Genomic DNA, 21761 nt, shown 5'->3' with positions numbered 1-21761 from the left:
GCAGAATTTACGCCAGCGGTACAGGGATTTGGTTGCCCGCTGCCTGGCCGAAAGCAACACCTCCATCACGTCATCCGGGAGGTCCCAATCCTTATATCTCAACCTTTCAGAGGTGGGGGTAGGGTCAATCCTGTTGTGCAGAGGGGCAATGTAGCTCTGGTTGTGGGCAATCCTTCAAGGAATTTCGCTCTCGGCTGTTCATCTGGCCGGAGAGGACAATGCGGCGGCGGACGCTGTGAGCAGGCAGAGCTCTGTCTCCAGCAGGGTCAGGATTTCCAGCACAAGGAGCGGATCTGGAAGCTTCAAAGAGATTCCCCGGTGGATTGTCGTGAGGCCGCTTTAGGAAGGAAAGCCAGTAGCCGTGGGCTATGGTATCCAGAACCCACACATTCGAAGTAATAGCTTGCCATTCTTCGAAATGCTGAGACAGTCTGCCCCCAACCGGCGAACCATGGGACATTGCTTCATGACTGTTTTGGATCGGCTGTGGCAGCGCCTGAAGGCAAAGAGGCAGCTGCCCGAGCGGCTTTGGCACCCCTATTTCCCTGACCACCATGGGTACTTTTTTGTTGGCCCCTTTGACTGGCGGCTCCTCTCATCCTACCAAAAGAGGAGTAGTAACGAAAATAACCTCCCCTCCATTGCTGTCCCCTAGGATGAAAAGGCAGTGATTGACGCACAGCTGCTCGCCAAGATTTACCCGCAGCTTTGGAGGTCTGCAACCTCTCAAGGCTCTCGTCAGCCTTGCCGCCAAACAAATGCGCGCCATCAAAGGGCATGTTCAAAAGACGGGCTTGCACATTTGTAGCAAAACCAGACTTCCGCAACCACGCAAACCTGAGTATAACGGTGCTCGCAGCCATGGACCGTCTAACACTGTCGGCCGTGTCCAACCCCGACTGAAGGGATTCACACATGGCATCCTTGCCATCCTGCACGAGAGCAAGGAACCCATCCCTTTCTTCCCCTTCGGGAATATGCTCAGCCGTTAGAGAAACAATTCCACAGTGTGTGAAAATCTTGCCATGGCACAAGTGGAGTTAGCTGATTTCAACGTCATACTACCCGCAGAAAACACCTTTTTGTACCCAACTGTTGAAGCGTTTGTCGTCCCTATACGGAGGGATGGTAGGGTACGCTGCCTGCAAAGAGGTGGCCTTAGCTGCCTGAACAAACAAACTCTTGGGAGTGGGGTGAGATGAAAGGTAGCTGGGGTGGCTACCAGAAGGGCAGTATTTTTTAGTTAACGATTTGTTAACTGCCAGAAGAGATTCCGGTGACTGCCAAGCAGCCGCCACCCTTTTCTGCAATGTCAGATGAAAAGATAACACCGGGTCAGAGGACGGACCTTTATCCAAAATATCCATTAAGTCACCCAGAATAAAAGGTTCAGGAGGACTGGACTAACCGAGATATTCAGTGACTCTAGCCATCAGTCTCCTGTGGGACGACTCAGCATGAGCCCAAGGCTCAGGCGTGCCAAACTCCACCTCAGGATAAGTGTCCAAGCCACTGGCATCATGAAGAGATTGCCTTAACTCTTCCAATTGACTGTCCCCGGAAAAGACGGGAGCCATTTCAGGCTCCACATATGTCATGATGCCCGCTCCCGGAGAGCCGGTTCAAGCCCTGCGTCCCCGAAAGCGCACATCCAGTCCCCAAGGAAGGACCCAGCAACCCCATATAGGGGCCCTTTGGACAGTGTCCTGGCGCCTATGGCGCCAGGCTCATAGAAGACATCAGTCCTGGCGCCATAGGCACCAGGCTCATTATGGGAGTGCTTGGGTGCACTTACCTGATGCAGACCATGCTGCAGGATCCAGGCCTCCTTGAGGCCTGAAAGGAACTACTTTACCTGTGGGAGTAATTTACCATCCGGGCGTGGTCGGGGAAGGAAACATACCTGATTGGAGGAAGGATACATACCTGGAACTTCTTCCAAGGCTATTTAAACCCCACCCGATCAGCCACACGTGCTTCGCGTTGTTCTGCATCTAGCAGCTGGACGCTCACCGTGTCTGCTCCTGCATCCTGACTTCTGCCACGCCTGCCAGCATCCTGGATCACCTGCAAAGGAAGAGAAGAAGAGAACAGAAGAAGGAAAAGTCCTTACCTGCCAACAGCGCATCCCGGAGACATCTCGCCAACAATCCTGAAATGGAAGACTTTTATTTAAAAGCTCATTGCGTCGATCACTGCAGCGCCGCATTCCACTCACCTTTACAGGGCGCCTCCATGTTCAGCAGCGATCATCCGGATTCGCAGTCACGCCCCAGCGCCTAGGGAGAAAAAGACCAGAACAAAAGGTGAGAGAGAGAAGGGAATAAGGAAAGCTAAATCTCCTTGTTAAGACTTACCTGTTGATTCATTCCCTCTTCTTTTCGGGTCCGCGCCGCATCCTGGCATTTCCGGACCCCGGCCCCTAAGGGGAAAAAGAGACATCAGCGTTAATGAGCGAATGAAAAGACATTACCAAAAAACGCTCAATAAAGACTTACCTGATTTCTACAAGGATTTCACCTCTCATCTCGGGTCGGTGCCTGTTCCCCGGCATTCCGTACCCCGGCCCCTATGGGGAAAAAAGACACTAGCATTAGTACATTAATGTATGGACACAAGGGGAACCTCTTATCAAAAAACGTACCTGGAAGCCAAGCAAGTTTGGTTCTCACCAATCCGAAAATCCAGTGAAGTAACTGGATACCAACGCGCCCCTGCATCAGAAGCAGGATGGAGAGCTCGTCCTTCCAGACCCTAAGGTGAGACGCTACGAGGAATCACAGAAGGGTTTCGAGGAGGGTGAGAGGGGAAAGTGGGAGGCCGATTGCATTACCCGCAGACAGTTCATCCCCTATTTTCGCCTACAGAAGGATACTTCTGCGAGCCAGACAAGCCAGATTTGGGGGCCCGGTCCAGTTCGTCTTCCGAACCCTGCGCATCACCTTAGAAGAGGTCACAGCAGCGCGAACCAGGCCAGCGCCTCCGTGGGAGTCAGGTGAGCGTTACAACAGAGTCAAAATCAAAATCTGATCTCTCCTCCTCCTCCTCCTCCTCCTCTTACTCCTCCTCCTCCTCATAGATATCATCCAGAGGGAGGTAAAAGTCCTGTCTCGGGACAGAAGAGGGTCTGGAGTCCTTAACAGGCCTCACAGACCTGGAGGTAGCCTTCCTTGGAGGATCCACAGTACCAGGGATCTCCATTGGCAAATTCCGGCCAAAAGGGCCCAAAAGGCATTGAGGGCTCAGACTGCTTCAGCGTCGAGGGCGCCAACGGCTTCGGCGTCCACAACCGTGCAGAGAGCTGCTACGAAGGCAAAGCTTTGACGTCTGTATCTGATGGACAAGGCGCCGACGCAGACTTCGAGCCCTTACCAGGTTTCTGCGGTCTAGCTGGGGACAAGAACCCAGACCTGGAAGCATGTCTCTTGCGACCATCCTGAGCCTGGTCCGAACGGGACCTCGAAGGTTCACAAGGAGGATTGCGCCGAGGTCCCGAGCCCGACGGCGTATGAGCCACAGATCGAGACCGTTCCTTGCCGGCTTCATCGGAAGGCGCAGATGGAACTGTGCCCCGAGATTGGAAAATCGCCAGCATCTGCTTCCTGAAGGCAGCCCATTCCTCTGGAGTCGAGGACTTAGCCGGCCAAGCCACTTTCCTCGCAGCTCCATCCTCCGAGGACGACAGGGGAGGCGACCGGTAATGGCGCTTCCTGAAATGCCGAGACAAGGAGGACGAATGGCGGGAACCACCCCGGGACTCCTTCCGACGTGGAGAGTCGTCCCTTGAACCGTCGGTGGACATCCCCTTAGAAGATTTACAAGACTTACTGGGTTTAGAACCCCTACCTACCTGAAGCTTTCCCTTACGCTCCTGCAAGGCCTTAGCAGTCAGGGACTGGCATTTTGAACAGTCGTTGGTGTCATGACTCTCGCCCAAGCACCACAAACAAATGCGATGCTGGGTCGGTAATAGACATCTTAGACTTGCAGTCCCAGCAAGTCTTGAAGGCAGACCGTGGAGTCAGAGGGGTCGAAGAAGAAGACATATTCACGAGGAATACACGAGGCGCGCCAAGTCTCCTAAGCAAACACGTTTGCGGAAAAAACAGAACTGAGGCTACAGGCACTGTGCGTCCCATTTATAACATCCAATGACGTCGCCCTGGACAGAGTCCATCGAGGGACATCGACCCGACGGAGGGCGCCCTCTGCCGGAAAAGTTTTCGGAGTACACAGCTGTGGACAGTACATGTCAAAGATGTGGAGTACGTTGGAGGACACAATCCATTCGAAGCAAAATTACTAAAACAGAGTAGAAAAATAACTGCTGCCACCAGCTTGTCCTAGGCACATTGTACAAATAACCAAAATGCCATTACAGAAAATGTTTTAAGGATACAAAGTATCCTAACCACACATGATATTAAGGTGATGTGTACAATTGTAACAATGTAAGAAATTCACAAAAAGAGACATTCTCTCAGTACTGATAGTCTTATGGACTGATCAGCTTCCCTAAAAGAATGAGCAAAAGGGCAAGGTAAGTAAAACATAAGGTGTTTCTTACCTCCCAAAAAGTCAAGGCAGGGTTCAAAACAAAGCAAAAAGAAAGAGCGTCCCATAGAAATCTATGGGAGAAAAGCAGCAAAAAGAAATTTGCAAGACTAATCTTATTCAAATTACAGAGGCATCCAAATTTACAGTAGATTTGCATCCCTTTGCACATACCAGAAACAAACAAATAACCCATGCCGAAAAGGACTCTCCAAATACTTGGCTTCAATCATATATGTTTAAAATCGTACATGAGGCAATCCGGCTCTACAATCAATATCCACTAATTTCAATGGGCCGTCATCAGACAAAAACACATGTATCAGGGAATGTTAGCCAAATTCGTTTATTTTACTCTATTGTTCTGTCGGTCAGCAACTCACATTTGGGAACCTGTATAAGCACATAAAACTAAATGCTTTCTTGTTCAAGAACTGATTTGCCCATTTCTTGCATGAACAGAGGGATAGGGAAGACTGCTTGAAATCTGATCTGAGTAAGTTAAAAATGGTCAATTAAAATCTCGGATTGGCACTTTGAGTAGATGACCACCAATTACAAGCAACTCAATACTGAATTCTCACCTTGAATCAAGTTTATATTAGCACACTGGATACCTCTTGCGATTCGATTTATACTGTGCTTTGGGCGATTGTACCAATAGTCCAATAGTGACACAGGACCCTGAATAAGCTCAAAGATCATAAGCCCACCCACATAACCTGAATTGTGACAAGTTAACTAATAAATCAAACGACTAGAATGTATTTGCGTGTATGGTATTCCCCAATCAGTTTTTCTGTGCATGCTGGTCTCTTTCATTACCAGATTATTCCTAGTCACTGACTTACCTCGTAAAAGGAATCAGTTCCCGTAAAAGAATTGGGTCCTCTACTGTTCCCTCTACCCCTGCCACATTCTTTACGCTTTAGTTTCTTCTTGATGCCACGCCCACGACCAACATTAAAGTTAGTGCAATGTTGTTCAAGTTCTAAAAAGAAAAAAAAGAAATGCATATTGATTTTCATGACTTCAAGATTTGTAGTTCATTTTTTTAATTACTGGGCAATGGAAGGAGTAGTAACATTTAGCATTAAGATGCAAGTACAAGTTACTCACCTTTACCTCTGCTTCCACAAGACGGCTATTAAATAAACACATTGCAAATTAATTGTCTAACTGTCTAGGTGCTGACTCCGGGCAAACAGCAAGTGATGTGTTGCTTGCGTAAATAAGGACTCTTCCCTTCCCTTCACTGCTACGACAAACATGTTCAGCAATTAGGAAAATAGACTTGATTGAAACAGTCTGAGATCTTGAATCTTGACTGCCCATAAGGTGGCCCCCATTTTAGGAATCCGAAGATGAACACTTCTGGTTCCAGAAAGTTACGCACGGCAGTAAGTTTGGAGAATCATCCTCTAGATTACAGTAGCTGGGCTAGGTACTCTATGGCTCTCATGCGCAATCTACCCTATGGTGCTACCCAAGTAAAATAAATGTTATGACTGAAATGACTCTGAAACCACTATGTTGGAGATGTGAACAAGTTACTTACCCATGGTAACGTTCTTTCAACTGGATGTTCCTCCCACGTATTCCTCATCTTTGATATTTCCAATATCCCAGCTTTGAATTTTTTTTCAGCAGGGTGCGCTGTGTGATGATGCTTGTCGAGTCGATGTCCCCTGAGGCCTCTGCCTCGATGTCGACATCACTGCAGGTATATATGAAGCACAGCGCCCGTTGGGCTCAGTTCCGTTTTGACAAGTGAAGCTTTACCTTGTGTTCAACAGTTTCTCTCCTTGAGAGAGCGTAGACGGCAACCGCAAGGGAAATTCAACTGTGGGGTAGGTTGGGACGGGCGATGAGGACTACGTGGCCAGAACATCCAGTCGAAAGAATGTTACCCTGGGTAAGTAATTTGTTCTTCGAATGCATTGTGTCCTCCACGTATTCCTCATCTTTGATACACTCCCAAAGCAGTTTACGTAATTTGGAGGTGGGAGTAGAAATTAGTGTGGTTATGTATGCACTGAGTGCAAGACTGCTTTTCCAAAAGCAGAATCTTGGCCCAAGGAGGACTCTAAAGTGTAATGTTTAGTAAAGGTGTGCACAGACGACCATGTGGCAGCTGCATATATATCTTTTCTTTTATCAGAACTCCCCTCTGCAAAACAGATGAAGTTGCAATGCACCTGGTCGAATTAGCTCTTAGGTGTTCTGGAGGATCTTTACCTGCTAGATTGTAGCATTCCGATATAGTTAGTATTATCCATCTGGATATAGTTTGCTTGGTAATGACTAGTCCTAGTTTGTGACCTGAATAGCCCACAAACAACTGCTCATCCTGTTGTAATTTTGCCAATCTGGAGATGTAAAAGCTCAGTGCACGTCTAGGGTCAAGCCTGTGAAGTCTTTCTTCTTCCTTCCCTGGATGTGGTGGAGGATAAAAAGATGGTAACGTTATTTTCTGAGTAATATGAAACTCAAACAATTTTGGGGAGAAAAGTAGGCTTCACTTTTAGTACCACTCTGTCTTTATGAAAAACAGTGAGGAGGCTTGCAGGATTAAAGCCTGAGCTCACTCTCCCTTCAGGCTGATGCTTTTGCCACTAAGACGACAGTTTTCAGAGTTAGGAGTCTTAATGGACAAGAATGTAGAGGCTCGAAAGTAGCTCCCATTAAGTAGTTTAATACCAAGTTGAGATCCCATAGTGGGACTTGAAACGGGATTGGCGGGTAAACATTAGTCAGTCCCTTTAAACATTGTACTACTAAAGGAATCTTAAAGAAGGAGACTTCCTCTGAAGTGCGCTTAAAACTAGAAAGCGTTGCTGATATCCCTTGATGGTACCAATTTGGAGCCCCAGATTTGCCAGATGTAATAGAAAGGATAACACGATTGGTGTATTACATGTGAAAGGATCAACCTTCTTATCTCTACACCAACTGCAGAACTTATTCCAGCGGGAGCGGTATACAGATTTGGTTGCTGGCCTTCTGCCGAAAGCAAAACCTCCATTACGTCGTCCAGGAGGTCCCAATCCTTGTAACCCAGCCTCTCAGAAACCATGCGCGAGAGCTGTGAGTCCTGATATACAGATGGAGAACCCGACCCTCGCAAGAGAAGTTCATCTCTTTGTGGAGGACGTATTGGAGGGCAGATAGACATGTCTAGAAGGTCTGGGTACCACGTTCTCCTGGCCCAGTCCGGGGCAACTAGGATCATGGATTTCCTGAACCTTCTCAACCTCCTGATTACATGAGGAATGACAGGGATTGGAGGAAACTCGTATAAGAATGGAAACTCCCAGTCCATCATGAACGTGTCTCCGAGAGCTCAACTCGGGGGAAATTCCCTTGAGCAGTACAGTTCACACTTCCTGTTGGCACTTGAGGGGTTCCCCAAAGGATGAAGATCTCCTGAAGGACTTCCTGAGCTATTTCCCACTCGTGGGAGATTGTGCTCTGCTTGCTCAGAGCATCCGCCGCCTTGTTCTTCTCTCTGGCTAGGTGAACTGTCGACAGAGAGATTCCTTCTTGTATTGGCCAAAACCAGAGCTACATTGCCTCTCTGCGCAGTGGTAGTGACCTTACACCTCCTCCACTGTGTTGTCCGTCATTATCAGGACATTTTTCCCTGTACTGATGGCAGGAAAGCTTTCAGTGCTAGCCTGATCGCTCTCAGCTCCAATAGGTTGATGTGTAGTCTGGACTCCGATGGAGACCAACGACCGCTGATGGTCAAGTTGTTGGCATGGGCTCCCCACCCTGTGAGTGAAGCGTCTGTGACTACTGTTATCTCTGGCAATGGTTACCACAACTGTTCTCCGTTCAAGATGTTCTCCCGACAGGTCCAACCCCTGAAGGTCTTGTGCTACTCTGTCCGGGACTTGTAGGAGATGACATTCTTCCTGAGAATTGTGACCACTGGGTCCTTAGCGCCCCAAGGGATTTTTCTGCTGCAATTTCTCCAGACTGTCATCAGCCTTCTTGCCAAATAGAGAGGTGCCCTCAAAGGGCATATTCAGAAGTCTGGCTTGTACATCAGGAGCAAAACCAGATTTCCGCAACCACGCAAATCTGCGGATTGTGGTACTCGGCGCCATGGCTCTGTTGGTGCTGTCAGCAGAGTCGAGACCTGTTTGGAGGGACTCACACATTGCATCCTTCCCATCCTTGATGATATTCAAGAATGCGTCTCGTTCCTCTCCTTCTGGAAGACGGTCAGCCTCCGATGAAGCACACTCCCAAAGGGTGTGGCTGAATTTCGCTAGCGTGCAAGTGGCGTTAATAGACGTAAGTGCCATGCTGCATGCTGAAAAGATCTTTTTAGACATGGCATCAAATCTTTTGTCGTCTCCATTTTGTGGTATAGAGGGATATGCCGACTTACTAGACGACGTCGCTGCCTGCACTACTAAACTCTCTGGGGTTGGGTGTTTACTTAAATATACAAGGTCTGCGGCAGACACTCTGTACTTCGCAGAGAGCTTTTTATTTACTGCCGGGATAACCTCTGGTGTTTCCCAATTTGCAGCTATTTTTCTCTGCAATGCTGCATAAAAAGGAATTATAGGTTCTACTTGAGGCCCTTTATCTAAGATGTAGGTTAGATCATCTTGTTGGAAAGAGGGTGCAGGTGTTGTCCACCCCATAAACTCCCTAATTCTTGCCATAAGGGATCTGTAAGGCATTTCTGCGTGCTCTCCAGGTTCTGGTCTAGCAAAATCCGCCTCTGGAGTGATATCTGTGCCACTGGCATCTTGTAAAGATTCCTGAAGATCTCTCAATCTAGTCTCCTCAGATATTAGCTACTCTGGAATAGGAACTCTTGTAGCTTGTAAACCAAAAGGCCTCTCATTATCAGAGTCCTCTCCTTCCTCACAGATAGAGGATAAAGCTCTGAAATAGTCAGAGCGTGGATAAGGGGTAAAACCCATTTCCAGAGAAGAGGGGGCCAAATTGGTGGACACTGCTTGGGATAGAGTTGTATTTGTCGATGTAGATGTCATAGGTCTCGACAAACCTACAAATGGCGTCGAAAGACCTTGATGTTGTCGAGATAATCTGGATTCTACTCTGTGTCGTCGATATTGTCGAAGCCAATTTTGACGATATTGTTGAAGCGAATTTCGACGCCTTGAGCGGGAAATTCAACACCTCTAGTGCCGATGGTGCCGTTGGGGCCCGAGGCTTCGAGGGCCCTTCTTTCATCGGAGTCGACGACGGTGTCGATGACACAGACTTGTGCGAAGGTACCTTCAACGATGGCGTCAATGACGCAGTCTTATTCAAAGAATTCTTGTCCTTACTCGAGGGTTTGTGACATTCGAGGGTTTTTGATTGCCGGGTTTGACTCACAGCGTTTTTGTTTTTCAGGTCTTTCACCCAGGGTATCATCTCTAGGTATCTCCGAGGGGGACAAGGCCACGTTCTCGAAGACCATAAGCATTTTCTTGCAAAATTCTTCCTATTTAGCTGGAGAGCTGTGTTTAGTGGTGCAGGTGACCCTTTCTGGGGAATTAGATGATGAAGAGGAAGGAGATCTATGACGCCTCTTCTTAGAATGTCTCGATCTCGAATAGTGGTGGGAACCGCTTCGAGATCTCGATCGGGAATGTTTCTTTTGATGGTGAGGAGACAAATGTCTCTACTCAGCCGAGGACAATTTCGCAGGGGTAGAAGATTTTACGGTCTTACCAATTTCTAGCTTCCCCCTACGCTCCTTCAAGGCTTTCGCCGTCATGACATACAGTCCCTCACATTCCAAACATTGGTGCTCTGATGCCAGGCACCACAAACAGATCCTGAGAGGATCTGTTAATGACATCTTTTTTTCACAATCTCGAAATTTTTTGAAGCTGGATTGTGGCGTTGATGAAGCGGACGAAGATGCCATCGTAGGATGAAGATTTTCAAAGAATTTAGTGAAGAACCGAGCGTTGCGTCTCTGAGGCTTACGAAGCGCAGAAAAACTGAACTGAATAACGGACGCTGCGCAAAACTATTTATACCTATGGTGACATCGGCGCCAATACGCAGGCCTTCGAGAGACACCGACTCGAGGGACGTCGACGCGCAGCACCCTCTACTGTGAAAAATGTTTCCGAGGCCAGCAAGCTGGAAATGGATTTATCAAAGAAAAGGAATACGTGGGAGGACACAATCCATTCAAAGTTGCCTTTTTGCGAGGACTTTATTACATTAATACATTTACATTTGTCTCAGCAGGATAGCTCAGGGGCAACATGCTCGCATTGAAAGCAAGACGAGACAGAGCACCACAGGCTCGATCCCCGGGTCCGCGCTTAGAAACCTCTGGGTATTAAGCGCGTTATAAATAACCTATCATATCATACATCATGCGGGGGACAACCCCGTAATGGTCGATTTCTTTTTTTTTTTAACCATGGGAGCAGGGGACATCCCTGCAACCCGTCCCCACACAATGTCACCATATACAATGTCGCCAATGGCTTTTCCCGGCGACATTATGTATGGGGACATTATTACCTGATACCGAGCTGAGTAAAAAAGTGTGGACAGAGCTCCATGTAGCTGCTTTGCAAATGGCATCCAGTGGGACGTTTGCGATAAAAGCGAGTAGCAAAGCTGTATGCATTCGACTATCCTTCTGGAGATGGTGTTTTTGGAGCTGCACTCTCCTTCCCTGCCTGGAGCTATGGAGTCAAAACGTTGGTCTGTTTTCCTTAGCGGCCTGGTCTTATTTACATAGTAAAGGACCACCCTCCTCACATCTAGCGTATAGGAGTTTCTTCTCAGCTGGGCTTCATGGGTTTTGAAAGAAAGCTCGAAGTTCAATGGCATGATTAACATGGAACTTTGAAATGAATTTAGGCGAAAACCTATGGTGCGTTATTAATACCAATTTGTTGTTGTGGATAACAAAAAAAGGGTTTTGGACTGACAAAGCTTGCAGTTCACTGACTCTCCTTATGGAGGTGATGGCCACCAGAAGAACAAGTTACTTCCTTACCTGGTAACGTTCTTTCGATGGGATGGTCGACGACGTATTCCATATCTATGACAGGTAATCACCACGGCTGTGCTGCTTCGGAAACTTTTTTCGGCGTCTGCGTCCTGCGTCAATGACGTCGATGCGGCGTCGTCGAGGACCTCCTCCGACGTCATCCGATGTGATAAGTAGGACGCACGACGCCCGTAGCCTCAGTTGTAGTTTTTTCCCCCAGAGCGTGTGACATGAGTCCACTGCCAGTCAGACACAAAGCCTTGCGGAACGTAAGCTGCAATCGCAAAAGAAATTCTGCAGCGGGAAAGGTAGGGAGGGAGCGATATGGAACACGTCGTCGGACCATCCCATCGAAAGAACGTTACCAGGTAAGGAAGTAACTTGTTCTTCGAGGGGATTGGGTCCTCCGACGTATTCCATATCTATGACAGACTCCCAAAGCAGTACCAGAGCAAGGAGGAGGGAAAGAATTTAGAATCAAAATTTAGAATTGCCAATCAAATAGCAGAGCAAAGGACCGCCTTGCCAAAGGCCAGATCCTGTCCTCGGATGGAATCGAGGGAATAGTGAGGTACAAATGTATGTACTGAAGCCCAGGTGGCTGCATCACAGATGTTGCGAATAGGAACACCCCTCTGCAGGGCAGTAGATGCAGCCATACCCCTGGTAGAATGGGCCCGCAAGCCAGCCGGTGGGTCCTTACCCGCCAAGCGGTACACTCCGAGATGGCCAAAATAATCCAGCGAGACAAAGTCTGTTTTGTCACAGCTTGTCCCAAACGCTTTCCAGCGTAACCAATAAAGAGTTGATCGTCCACTCTGACCCGGGACATGCATGAAACATAAAAGCTTAAAGCTCTCCTAGGATCAAGCCTATGGAGCCTCTTCTCTTCCTTACCATGATGTGGAGGATAGAACGCCGGAAGAACAACCTTCTGGCTCAAATGAAATTCCGAAACCACCTTCGGAAGAAAAGAAGGACGAACTCTAAGGACAACCCTGTCCTTGTGAAACACAGTGAAGGGCGGCTTAACTGAAAGTGCCTGTAACTCACTCACTCTGCGAGCGGAAGTAACCGCAACTAAAAACACAGTTTTCAGAATTAACAGCCTCAAAGGGCAAGAATGTAAAGGCTCAAACGGAGCACCCATAAGAAACTTAAGAACCAGGTTTAAATCCCAACCGGGCACCAGGAAAGGTGACGGACGGATCACATTAGTGAGCCCTTTCAGAAACTGAGAATTAAAAGAATTTTAAAATAAGAACACTACTCAGGCGAGCGCTTAAATATAGACAGCGCCGCCTGGTAACCTTTAACGGTACCCACTTGCAAGCCCCTGTGGGCCAAAGAAAGTAAAAAGGACAGAACCATGGGGATGTCACATGCAAAAGGATCCACATTCTGAACTCTGCACCAGTCGCAGAACTTACGGCAACGGTACAGAGACTTTGTTGCTGGCCGTCGGGCCGAGAGCAACACCTCCATCACATCTTCAGGGAGGTCCCAATCCTTATACCTCAACCTTTCAGAAGCCAAGCGCGAAGGTTGAGGGATCTGACCTCTGGATGGAGAACCTGGCCCCACTCCTGTGAGAGCAGATCGTCTCGGTAGGGAAGACTACGTGGAGGACAGATTGACAAGTCGAGAAGGTCCGGGTACCACGTCCTCCGAGCCCACGCCGGAGCAATGAGGATCATCCGGGAACCGAACTTCCATAACCTCCGCAGCACTTGCGGGATGACGGGGACTGGAGGAAACGCGTACAGCAGTGGGAATGACCACTCCACCACGAACGCATCTCCTAAGGCTCCTTTTGGAGGAAACTCCCGCGAGCAGAACCTCTTGCACTACCGGTTGACAATGGAGGCGAAGAGATCCACTTGAGGGGTCCCCCAAAGGGCGAAGATCTCCAGGATAATCTCCTGAGCCAACTCCCACTCGTGAGAGATCGTGCTCTGCCTGCTCAGAGCGTCCGCCGTCACGTTTTCGTCTCCGGGCCTGATGAACTGCCGAGATTGAAACTTCCTGCCGGATGGCCCAGAACTCGAGCTGCATCGCCTCCCTGCACAGAGGAAGTGACCCTGCCCCCCCCCCCTTTTTGTTGAGGTAGTGCATGGCCACTGTGTTGTCTGTCAGGATCAGGACATTCTTTCCTCGCACAGTCGGCAGAAAAGTCTTCAGGGCTAGCCTGACAGCCCTCAGCTCCAACAGATTGATATGGAGTCTGGACTCCGACGGAGACCAACGACCGCTGATTATCAGCTCGTTGGCATGAGCTCCCTATCCCATGAGTGATGCATCCGTCACGATCGTCACCTCCGGCCAGGGAAGCCAAAATGGATCCCCCTTCATCAAGTTGCCTTCGACGGCCCACCACAGAAGGTCCTGGGCGACCAAGGGCGGCACCTGAACCGGGTCCGACATCCTGCCGGAGGACTGCGACCATTGTATCTTGAGTGCCCACTGCAAATATCTCATCCGCAGGCAAGCCTCTGGCACCAGGAGAATGCAGGATGCCATGAGGCGAGCAACCTCAAGAACTCGAACGCTGGGAGCGTCTGGGCATGCTGAAACTTGTGCACCATCTGCTGAATGTGGAGAGCCCTCACCTGGGGAGGAAAACACTGCCCCGATGTACTGGAGCCGCTGTGTTGGCGTCAAATGGGACTTCTTTAAATTGAGGGAGAAGCCCAGCCTGTGAAGGGAGTGGCAGGTGACGGACAGATGATCCAGGACTTGCTCGGGAGACTCCCCCTGATCAACCAATCGTCCAGGTAGGGGTAGACGTGAATCCCCCCTTGCCTGAGATGCGCTGTCACCACCACCATGAGCTTGGTGAAAACCCTCTGGGCGGCGGTCAATCCGAACGGCAGGACCCGAAACTGAAAGTGCGAGTCGCCAACCGCGAACCTCAGGTACTTCTTGTGCTTGGGATGAATCGGCACATGGAAGTAAGCATCCTTGAGGTCGAGAGACACCAACCAGTCCTGAAGCTGAAGGGCCTGGAGGACTTGATAGAGAGTAACCATCTTGAACTTGTCCTTCCTGAGGAGTTTGTTCAAACCGCGCAAGTCCATGATGGGTCTCAATCCCCCGTCTTTCTTCCAAATCAAAAAATAAGGGGAATACCATCCCTTGTTCCTCTCTGCTACAGGCACCAGTTCTATGGCGCCTTTCTCCAGCAGGGCTTGAATTTCCTGCGCAAGGAGTGGATCCGGGCTCTTCAAAGAGAGGTTCCCTGGTGGATTATCGTGAGGCCTCTGCCGAAAGGGAAGACAGTAGCCGTGGGTTATGATCTCCAGAACTCACACATCTGAAGTAATGGCACGCCACTCTACAAGATGCTGCGCCAGCCTTCCCCCAACCGGCGAACCATAGGACATGGCCTCATGACTGAGTAGTAGTGGCTGCGGCGTTACCTGAGGGCAAAGAGGCAACTGCCCGAGCGGCCTTGGCACCACGGGTACTCTGTCGTCCACCTCTGGTACCCCTGCGTTGGCCTCTTTGACTGCCAGCTCCTCTCGCTTTACTGAAGGACGAGTAATAGCGAAAGGCACCACCCCTCCATTGCTGTCCCCTATGACGAAAAGGCGGAGGTTGGCGAACTGCAGCGCCCAATGACTAAGCTGCAGCTTTGGAGGTCTGCAACCTCTCAAGGCTCTCGTCAGCCTTGCTGCCAAAAAGGTGTTCACTGTCAACGGGCATGTTGAGGAGCCGGGACTGCACATCAGGAGCAAACCCCGACTTCCGCAACCACGCAAACCTGCGTATAACGGTGCTCGCCGCCATGGACATACTGACGCATTCAGCCATGTCCAAACCCGAATGAACGGACTCACACATGGCATCCTTACCATCCTGGACCATAGAAAGGAAACCATCCCGTTCGTCCCCTTTGGGAATATGTTCAGCCGCTAACGCAACACAGTTCCACAGAGTGTGTGTGAAATGAGACAAGGCACAAATGGAGTTGGCCGCCTGAAGAGCCATACCACCAGAAGAAAACACTTTCTTCGCCCAGCCATCAAAACGTTTGTTGTCCCTATCAGGAGGGATGGTAGGGTACGACGCCTGCTTTGCCGGGGCCGTGGCCGCCTGCACCACCAAACTCTCCGAAGTGGGGTGCCTAGTCAAGTAGCAGGGGTCGCTACTGGCTGGACGGTATTTTCCCGACAAGGACCTGCCCACTGCCGGGAGACTCTCCGGAGCAGTCCAAGCCGCCGCCGCCACCCTTCTCTGTAGAGCCATATGAAACGGCAGTACCGGGTCAGTTGGGGGACCAACATCAAGGATGTCCGTGAGATCATCCTGCACAAACTCCCCTGGGGGAGCAGACCATGCCAAGTACTCTGAGACCCTAGCCATAAGGCACCGATACGAGGAATCGGCATGAGAGCCATGCTCAGGCCTACAAAACTCTACCTCCGGAGAGGTGTCCAGTCCACTGGCATCATGCAATGACTGCCTCAAATCGTCAAATTGGCTATGGCCCGAGACCATCTCATCTGGAACCTGACTAGGAACCAGGTCATCAGAATCCTCATCCACCTCTGAAATATATTCCAGGTGGTGAAAAGAAGGCACCCGAGAGTGCTTGCTCTTAACTAGAGCCTTCCTAGGGGGTTCCCCCGTGCTACGGGGTACCTCCGACACCCCGGCCTTGAAAGGCGTCTAGTGAATCGGCGTCGAGAGAACAGGCATCGGCGCTGAGAGGATCGGCGTAGACGTCGAGTAAATCGGCGTCGACGTCAGATGCAGCGCCGCCAGCATCGACGGCGTCGACACAGTCCTCGAAGCCAGAGCTCCGAGCGTGTCCTTCGACGAACTTAGCATCGCCGGCTTCGACGACGTCCTCGGAGCCGGAACCTCGAGAAAGTCAGTCGACGCCCTCGATGCCTCAGGCGTCGATATCTTCCTCGAAGACATCACAGGAGCACACGGTCTTGAACGCGTCGAGGACCGGGACCTCGAACGGATACGTCGAGAACAAGTCCCCTTGTCCGAACGGGACCTCTCCCGTGACTCGTGCCGACCACTCTTGCGAGCGGTTTCTCTCGACCTCTCACGGCCGACCACACTCGGGGGCACGGACGGCTTAGTACCTTGCGACTCGAGAATCGCCAGCATTTTCTTCCCGAAGGAAGCCCATTCCTCTGGCGTCGCACGGCTGGTGGGGTAAGCGACGTGCCGGGACGACCGCTGTCGGCGCTTCCGGGAATGCCTCGAAGAGGCCGAGGAGTGGCGAGACCGACTCCTTGAAGGAGACCCACGAGACTTCCGACGACGACGCGGAGAGTCACCTCTTGAATCATCCGTTGAAAGCCCCGCAGACTTCGACTTCCGGGGCTTGGACACCCGACCTACCGACAACTTCTTCTTACGTTCCCGTAAGACTTTGGACGTGAGCGACTGGCAGTCGATACAGTCATCTGTGTCGTGGACCTCCCCGAGGCACCAGAGGCAGGTGTCCTGCGAGTCCGTCACCGACATCTTGGACCCACACTCCCCGCACTTCTTGAAGCCCGGACGCGGGCTTGAAGACGAAGTAGAAGACATCTTCACACAAAGTATTTTCTCACAAAAACAAACAGGTTCGAAGAGTCGAGGTGTAACCGAGATTCACGAAGCAACACGTTCGCGGAAAAAACAGAACTGAGGCTATGGGCGTCGTGCGTCCTACTTATCACATCGGATGACGTCGGAGGAGGTCCTCGACGACGGTGCATCGACGTCATCGACGCAGGAAAAAGTTTCCGAAGCAGCACAGCTGTGGTGATTACCTGTCATAGATATGGAATACGTCGGAGGACCCAATCCCCTCGAAAAGACGCTTTATACGTGAGGTGTTTAAGGCTGGACTTCTGCATAGGCTCAACAGGGCGTGGGGGGTCATATGAGCTTTGCAAGCAATACATTTAGGTCCCACCCTGGCGGTGGGTTTGAAATCAGAGGGTGGAGTCTTTTTACTCCATCCATGAATGCCTTAATGACCTGGACTTTCCACCATGACACCTTACTTTGAGAAGTGGTATACGTGGATAGTGCCGCTGGGCGAACTTTGATTGAGTTCAATACTAGCCCTGAGTCTAGTAAATGAAGCATGTAATGAAGAATTTGTGATGGAGTACATTCTATTGGGTTGGTTTTGACTGGCACCAAATTACAAATCTGTTCCACTAGTGTTTGGTTTACGTGCCTCTTCGGGGATTTCCATACACCTTTGGGGTAGATTTAAATGTCCAAACTCTATGACTTCAGGAGCCAAGCTGTCAAGTTCATAGACTGAGGTTGAGGGTGTAATGTTGTCCCTCCTCTTCCCCGTGCTGTGTGAGCATGTTGAATGGGCGCGGGAGTTTTATCGGGTCACACATCGCCAGTTTGCGCAGATGTGGATACCAAGGTTGTCTCGCCCACATAGGAGCAGCTAGGATTAATTTCACTTGTTCCTTGTGAATTTTGTTCACCACTTTTTTCATGAGGAGTTGGAGGGGCTCGGGGGGAGCGTAGGCACATTTCCCTTACCAGTTCATCCAGAGAGCGTTCCCCTTGGAGTCGTGTTGGGGAAACCTGGATGTAAGTTTAGGCATGGTTTGTTTTCTTTTGTAGCGAACAAGTCGAACGGGGAGTAGCCCCCTATTGTATGAAAATGTAGTCTACGATATCTTTGTCGAGTTGCCACTCATGCTTCTGGTAGAGGATCTCTGCTTAGTGAGTCCGCTAGAGATCCGAGTTCACCTGGAACATGTTGCGATGTTAGGAACATGCCCCGCTTGAGTGCCCAAGTCCATGTTCTTTGTGCTAGCTTGGACAGACTTGGAGACTGTGTGCCCCCCTGCTTTTTTGTATAAAATATTGCAGTGGTGCTGTCGATCAGTATTTGTACTGTTTGATTTGTCAGGTGTGCTTGGAAGGCTTGTAATGCCTTGAGCACTGCCAGAAGTTCCAGAAGATTGATGTGATTCTGGGCAGTGAGTTGAGTCCACAGACCATGCGCTGTGAGATGAAGGTAATGGGCCCCCCATCCGGTGAGTGATGCTTCTGTTGTGACAACCGCTTGCACCGCCGGGTCGTGGAAGGGTTTTCCTTCAAAAGGTTTTCCTTTGTCCACCAGCATAGAGCTTGTACTGGGGTTGGCGAAACGACCACTAGATCGTTCCACTGAACGCTTGCCTGAGACCACTGTTTCGCCAACCACTCTTGCATTGGGTGCATGCGCAATCGTGTGTGTGGTACCAGGTAAGTACATGATGCCATCATCCCGAGCAGGCCCATTGCTTTGCGTACGGTTATATCTGGCAACCAGCTAGATACTGACCTATTTGTAGCACTATGTTCTCTATTTTTACTTTTGACTTAAAGACTGGATCCTCTTCTGTTTTTATGATAGCTCATAGGAACTGTTTGGTCTTGTTTGGTACAAGGCTTGACTTTTTCTTGTTGATTGAGAAACCCAAATGAAAAAGTAGATTGATCGTTCTTTGGTTATTTTGCTTGCAAATTTGGGGATTTTACCCTGTGATCAGCCAGTCGTCCAGGTAAGGGTACACCGGGATGGACTCCCTTCGTAAATGCGCAACCACCACCCAGTACATTGGTAAATACCCTTGGAGCGGATGCTATGCCGAAGGGCAGCACCTTGAATTGGTAGTGCTGGTTCGCTATTTTGAAACGCAAGAATCTTCAGTGCGCTGGGAACATTGAAATATGAAAGTATGTATCTTTCATATCCAATGTTGCCATATAGTCCCCCCCCCATTTTAGCAGTGGGATTACTTCCTGTAGCATTGTCATGCAAATTTCTGTGGCTTGACATTGCTGTATGCAGGGCGCATCGTGAGATTTTTTCTTGCACAAGGAAGTACATTGAATAAGTTACCTTGTTTACCTGGTTCGTCGGGACGATTTCTTTGGTGTCCTTTAAGAGCAGCGCTTTCATCTCTTCCAACAGGATACTCTGTTCTTCCCTGGAGGTGTTCCTTTGTCTTGGTGGATGGTTGGTGAGTTGCTTTAACAGTGCTATACAAAAACCGCCCACCACGGTTGAAAGTACACATTTGTCTGATGTGATTCCCTCCCATATGTGGGAAAAGTTTGAATGATATATGATATGATTGGTTACTTATAACGCGCTTAAATTCCCAGAGGTTTCTAAGCACGGATACAGGGATCGAACCTGTGTTGCTCGATGTGGTCTTGCTTCCAAGGCAAGCACGTTGTCCCTGAGCTATCCTCCCGAGCCACAGGAGTAGCATGGGAGGAAACCTGCAGTGGGTGATCATTGCTTGGGGGGTGTTGAGCCAACTCTGGAGGAGATCTACCCCTGCTGTAAGACCTTCTCTGTCCTCTTAGAAATCCTTGTAGCGAGGACTGTCCCTGCGATGTGCCCCAGGACAGGCTTTGACCCTGGTTGTAACCTGATGCACATTGTGAGTTTTGCCCTCTAAAGCGGAGAAAAATGTAGCCCCCTCTTGTCTGCAGGGTTCATTAGTGAGTTGCCCTAATGACCTCCCCCAGAAGCTCACTGTCTCCCGAGCCCTGGTTCTCTCGAAGCTGGACTACTGTAACAGCCTCCATCTTAATCTGCCTGCCTCCACTCTCCGCCCTCTGGAACTCATCCAGAACAGAACTGCGAGACGTGTCCTTGGCCTCAAGCCCAGGGACCGTATCTCTCCAGGACTGAAATCTCTACACTGGCTCCCAGTGGCTGCGAGGATTAAGTTCAAAACCCTCTGCATTGTCCACAAAGCCTTCTGGGGCCTAAATACCTTTAACTCTCTCTTCCTAAATATCTTCCTTCCCGAGCCCTTCGCTCATCCGTCTCCAACTCCCTCAGGGTCAGCCGCTTCTCGAAGCAACGAGCTGGGGGTTGATCTCTCTCTGCGGCTGGGGCCTCCCTCTGGAAAAGCCTTCCTGCCTCCCTGAAACTTGCGGAGAACCATCTCCGGAAGCACCTCAAAACCTTCCTCTTTGCTTCTGCTTTCTCTCTCCCTCTCCCTGCTAAATTCTTCACTGAAACTGCACTGAATATGCAACTGGGCCACTCTCACCGACCTCGGTCCTGGGCCCAGCCACTCTCCACTTGAACTGTCTCCCTGGCAACCCCTGCACTGCGGGACTGTCTCTGTATCCCTACAGCACCCCCTTCCCAGCACTTGCCTACACTTACCTTGCACTTGCCACCAGCTGGCCCTATTTATTTATTTTATTCTACTTACCTTGTACTGCACTTCCCCCCTCCCCTTCCCCCCTTCCCCCTACCCCTGCACTTGCGTGATCTAAATGACACCTAGCCTAGTAGGATCGTTGTCGGTCTTCCCCTTGTTCCCCCCTCCCTGCCTCGTCGCGCCTTGAAACACTTGTGTATAGGCACGTTACAAATGCCATATCATATTCTTCTTTCACGCTCTTTAGAGCGTCTTCCACTACTTTCCCAAACAGTATGTTTGGCTGTATTGGCATATTAAGGAGGGAAGCCCGAGTCTTGAGCTTGAAGCTAAACTGGTGTAGCCACGCATGGCATTTGACCAACGTGCCCTCTGCTATTATTCTCCCTGCATTGTCTGCTGCATCTAGGTTGTTCTTGAGGATGAAGTTTGCTATTTGTTTACCTTCTGCAATGGAGAGTGCAGTGTGATTTCAGGGGCTCTGGGACTGAAGCTATTTGCTCGGCCATCTCATCCCACTTGTGACAGTTGTAGCTAGCTAATAAGGTGGTGTTATTAGCGATTCAAGCCTGGTAAACTGCCAAAGAGGCTACCTTTCTGCCAAAAGGATAAATCTTTTTACTCTTCTTATCCGGAGGGGCTTTGGAAGAGACTAGGGGTGTTCTGCCTGCTCTCTTTCTACTAAGGAGTCTGGTTTTAACTGTCCCCTGATGTAAAGGGGGCCTGAGGGAGCTGGCCAGACAACATGCTCAATGTGGGATTTAACAGCCTGTGCTAAATAAGGAGTAACTAGAGAGGGTTGGATTTGCCTCTGTACTGATTTACGTAGAGGGACAAATTGGGTAGCAGACTTTTAATCACCATTATGCCCTCAACAAAGTCCTTGTCCACCTGTGTCTCTTGTGCATCGATTTTAAAATGTTCTGCCGCTTTAAGGAGCAGCACATTGTACTGTATTTGATTATCCACTTTGAGTCTGCCACCGGTGGGTCTGAGTGATCTGGCGACTGTATGACGTAGACATCCTTGTCATCGTAAAATTGGTC

General features: G+C 49.8%; 1 protein-coding gene across 3 annotated transcripts in view; it reads right to left on the bottom strand.

The window, feature by feature from the left end:
• Nucleotides 1–21761, bottom strand: part of ZC3H6 (zinc finger CCCH-type containing 6) — a 1150225-nt gene that overhangs the window by 657004 nt on the left and 471460 nt on the right. For all 3 annotated transcript variants that reach the window (XM_069607788.1, XM_069607786.1, XM_069607787.1), the window contains one exon: nt 5406–5545. In XM_069607788.1, the coding sequence (XP_069463889.1) occupies nt 5406–5545 (140 nt within the window). The remainder of the gene's footprint in view (nt 1–5405; nt 5546–21761) is intronic.

This window comes from Ambystoma mexicanum, chromosome 4q (genome assembly GCF_040938575.1).
Source record: "Ambystoma mexicanum isolate Mex_15411 chromosome 4q, UKY_AmexF1_1, whole genome shotgun sequence".
NCBI lineage: Eukaryota > Metazoa > Chordata > Amphibia > Caudata > Ambystomatidae > Ambystoma > Ambystoma mexicanum.
The sequence above is the reverse complement of the archived record's forward strand: the minus strand, read 5'-3'. Positions and strand labels throughout refer to the sequence as shown.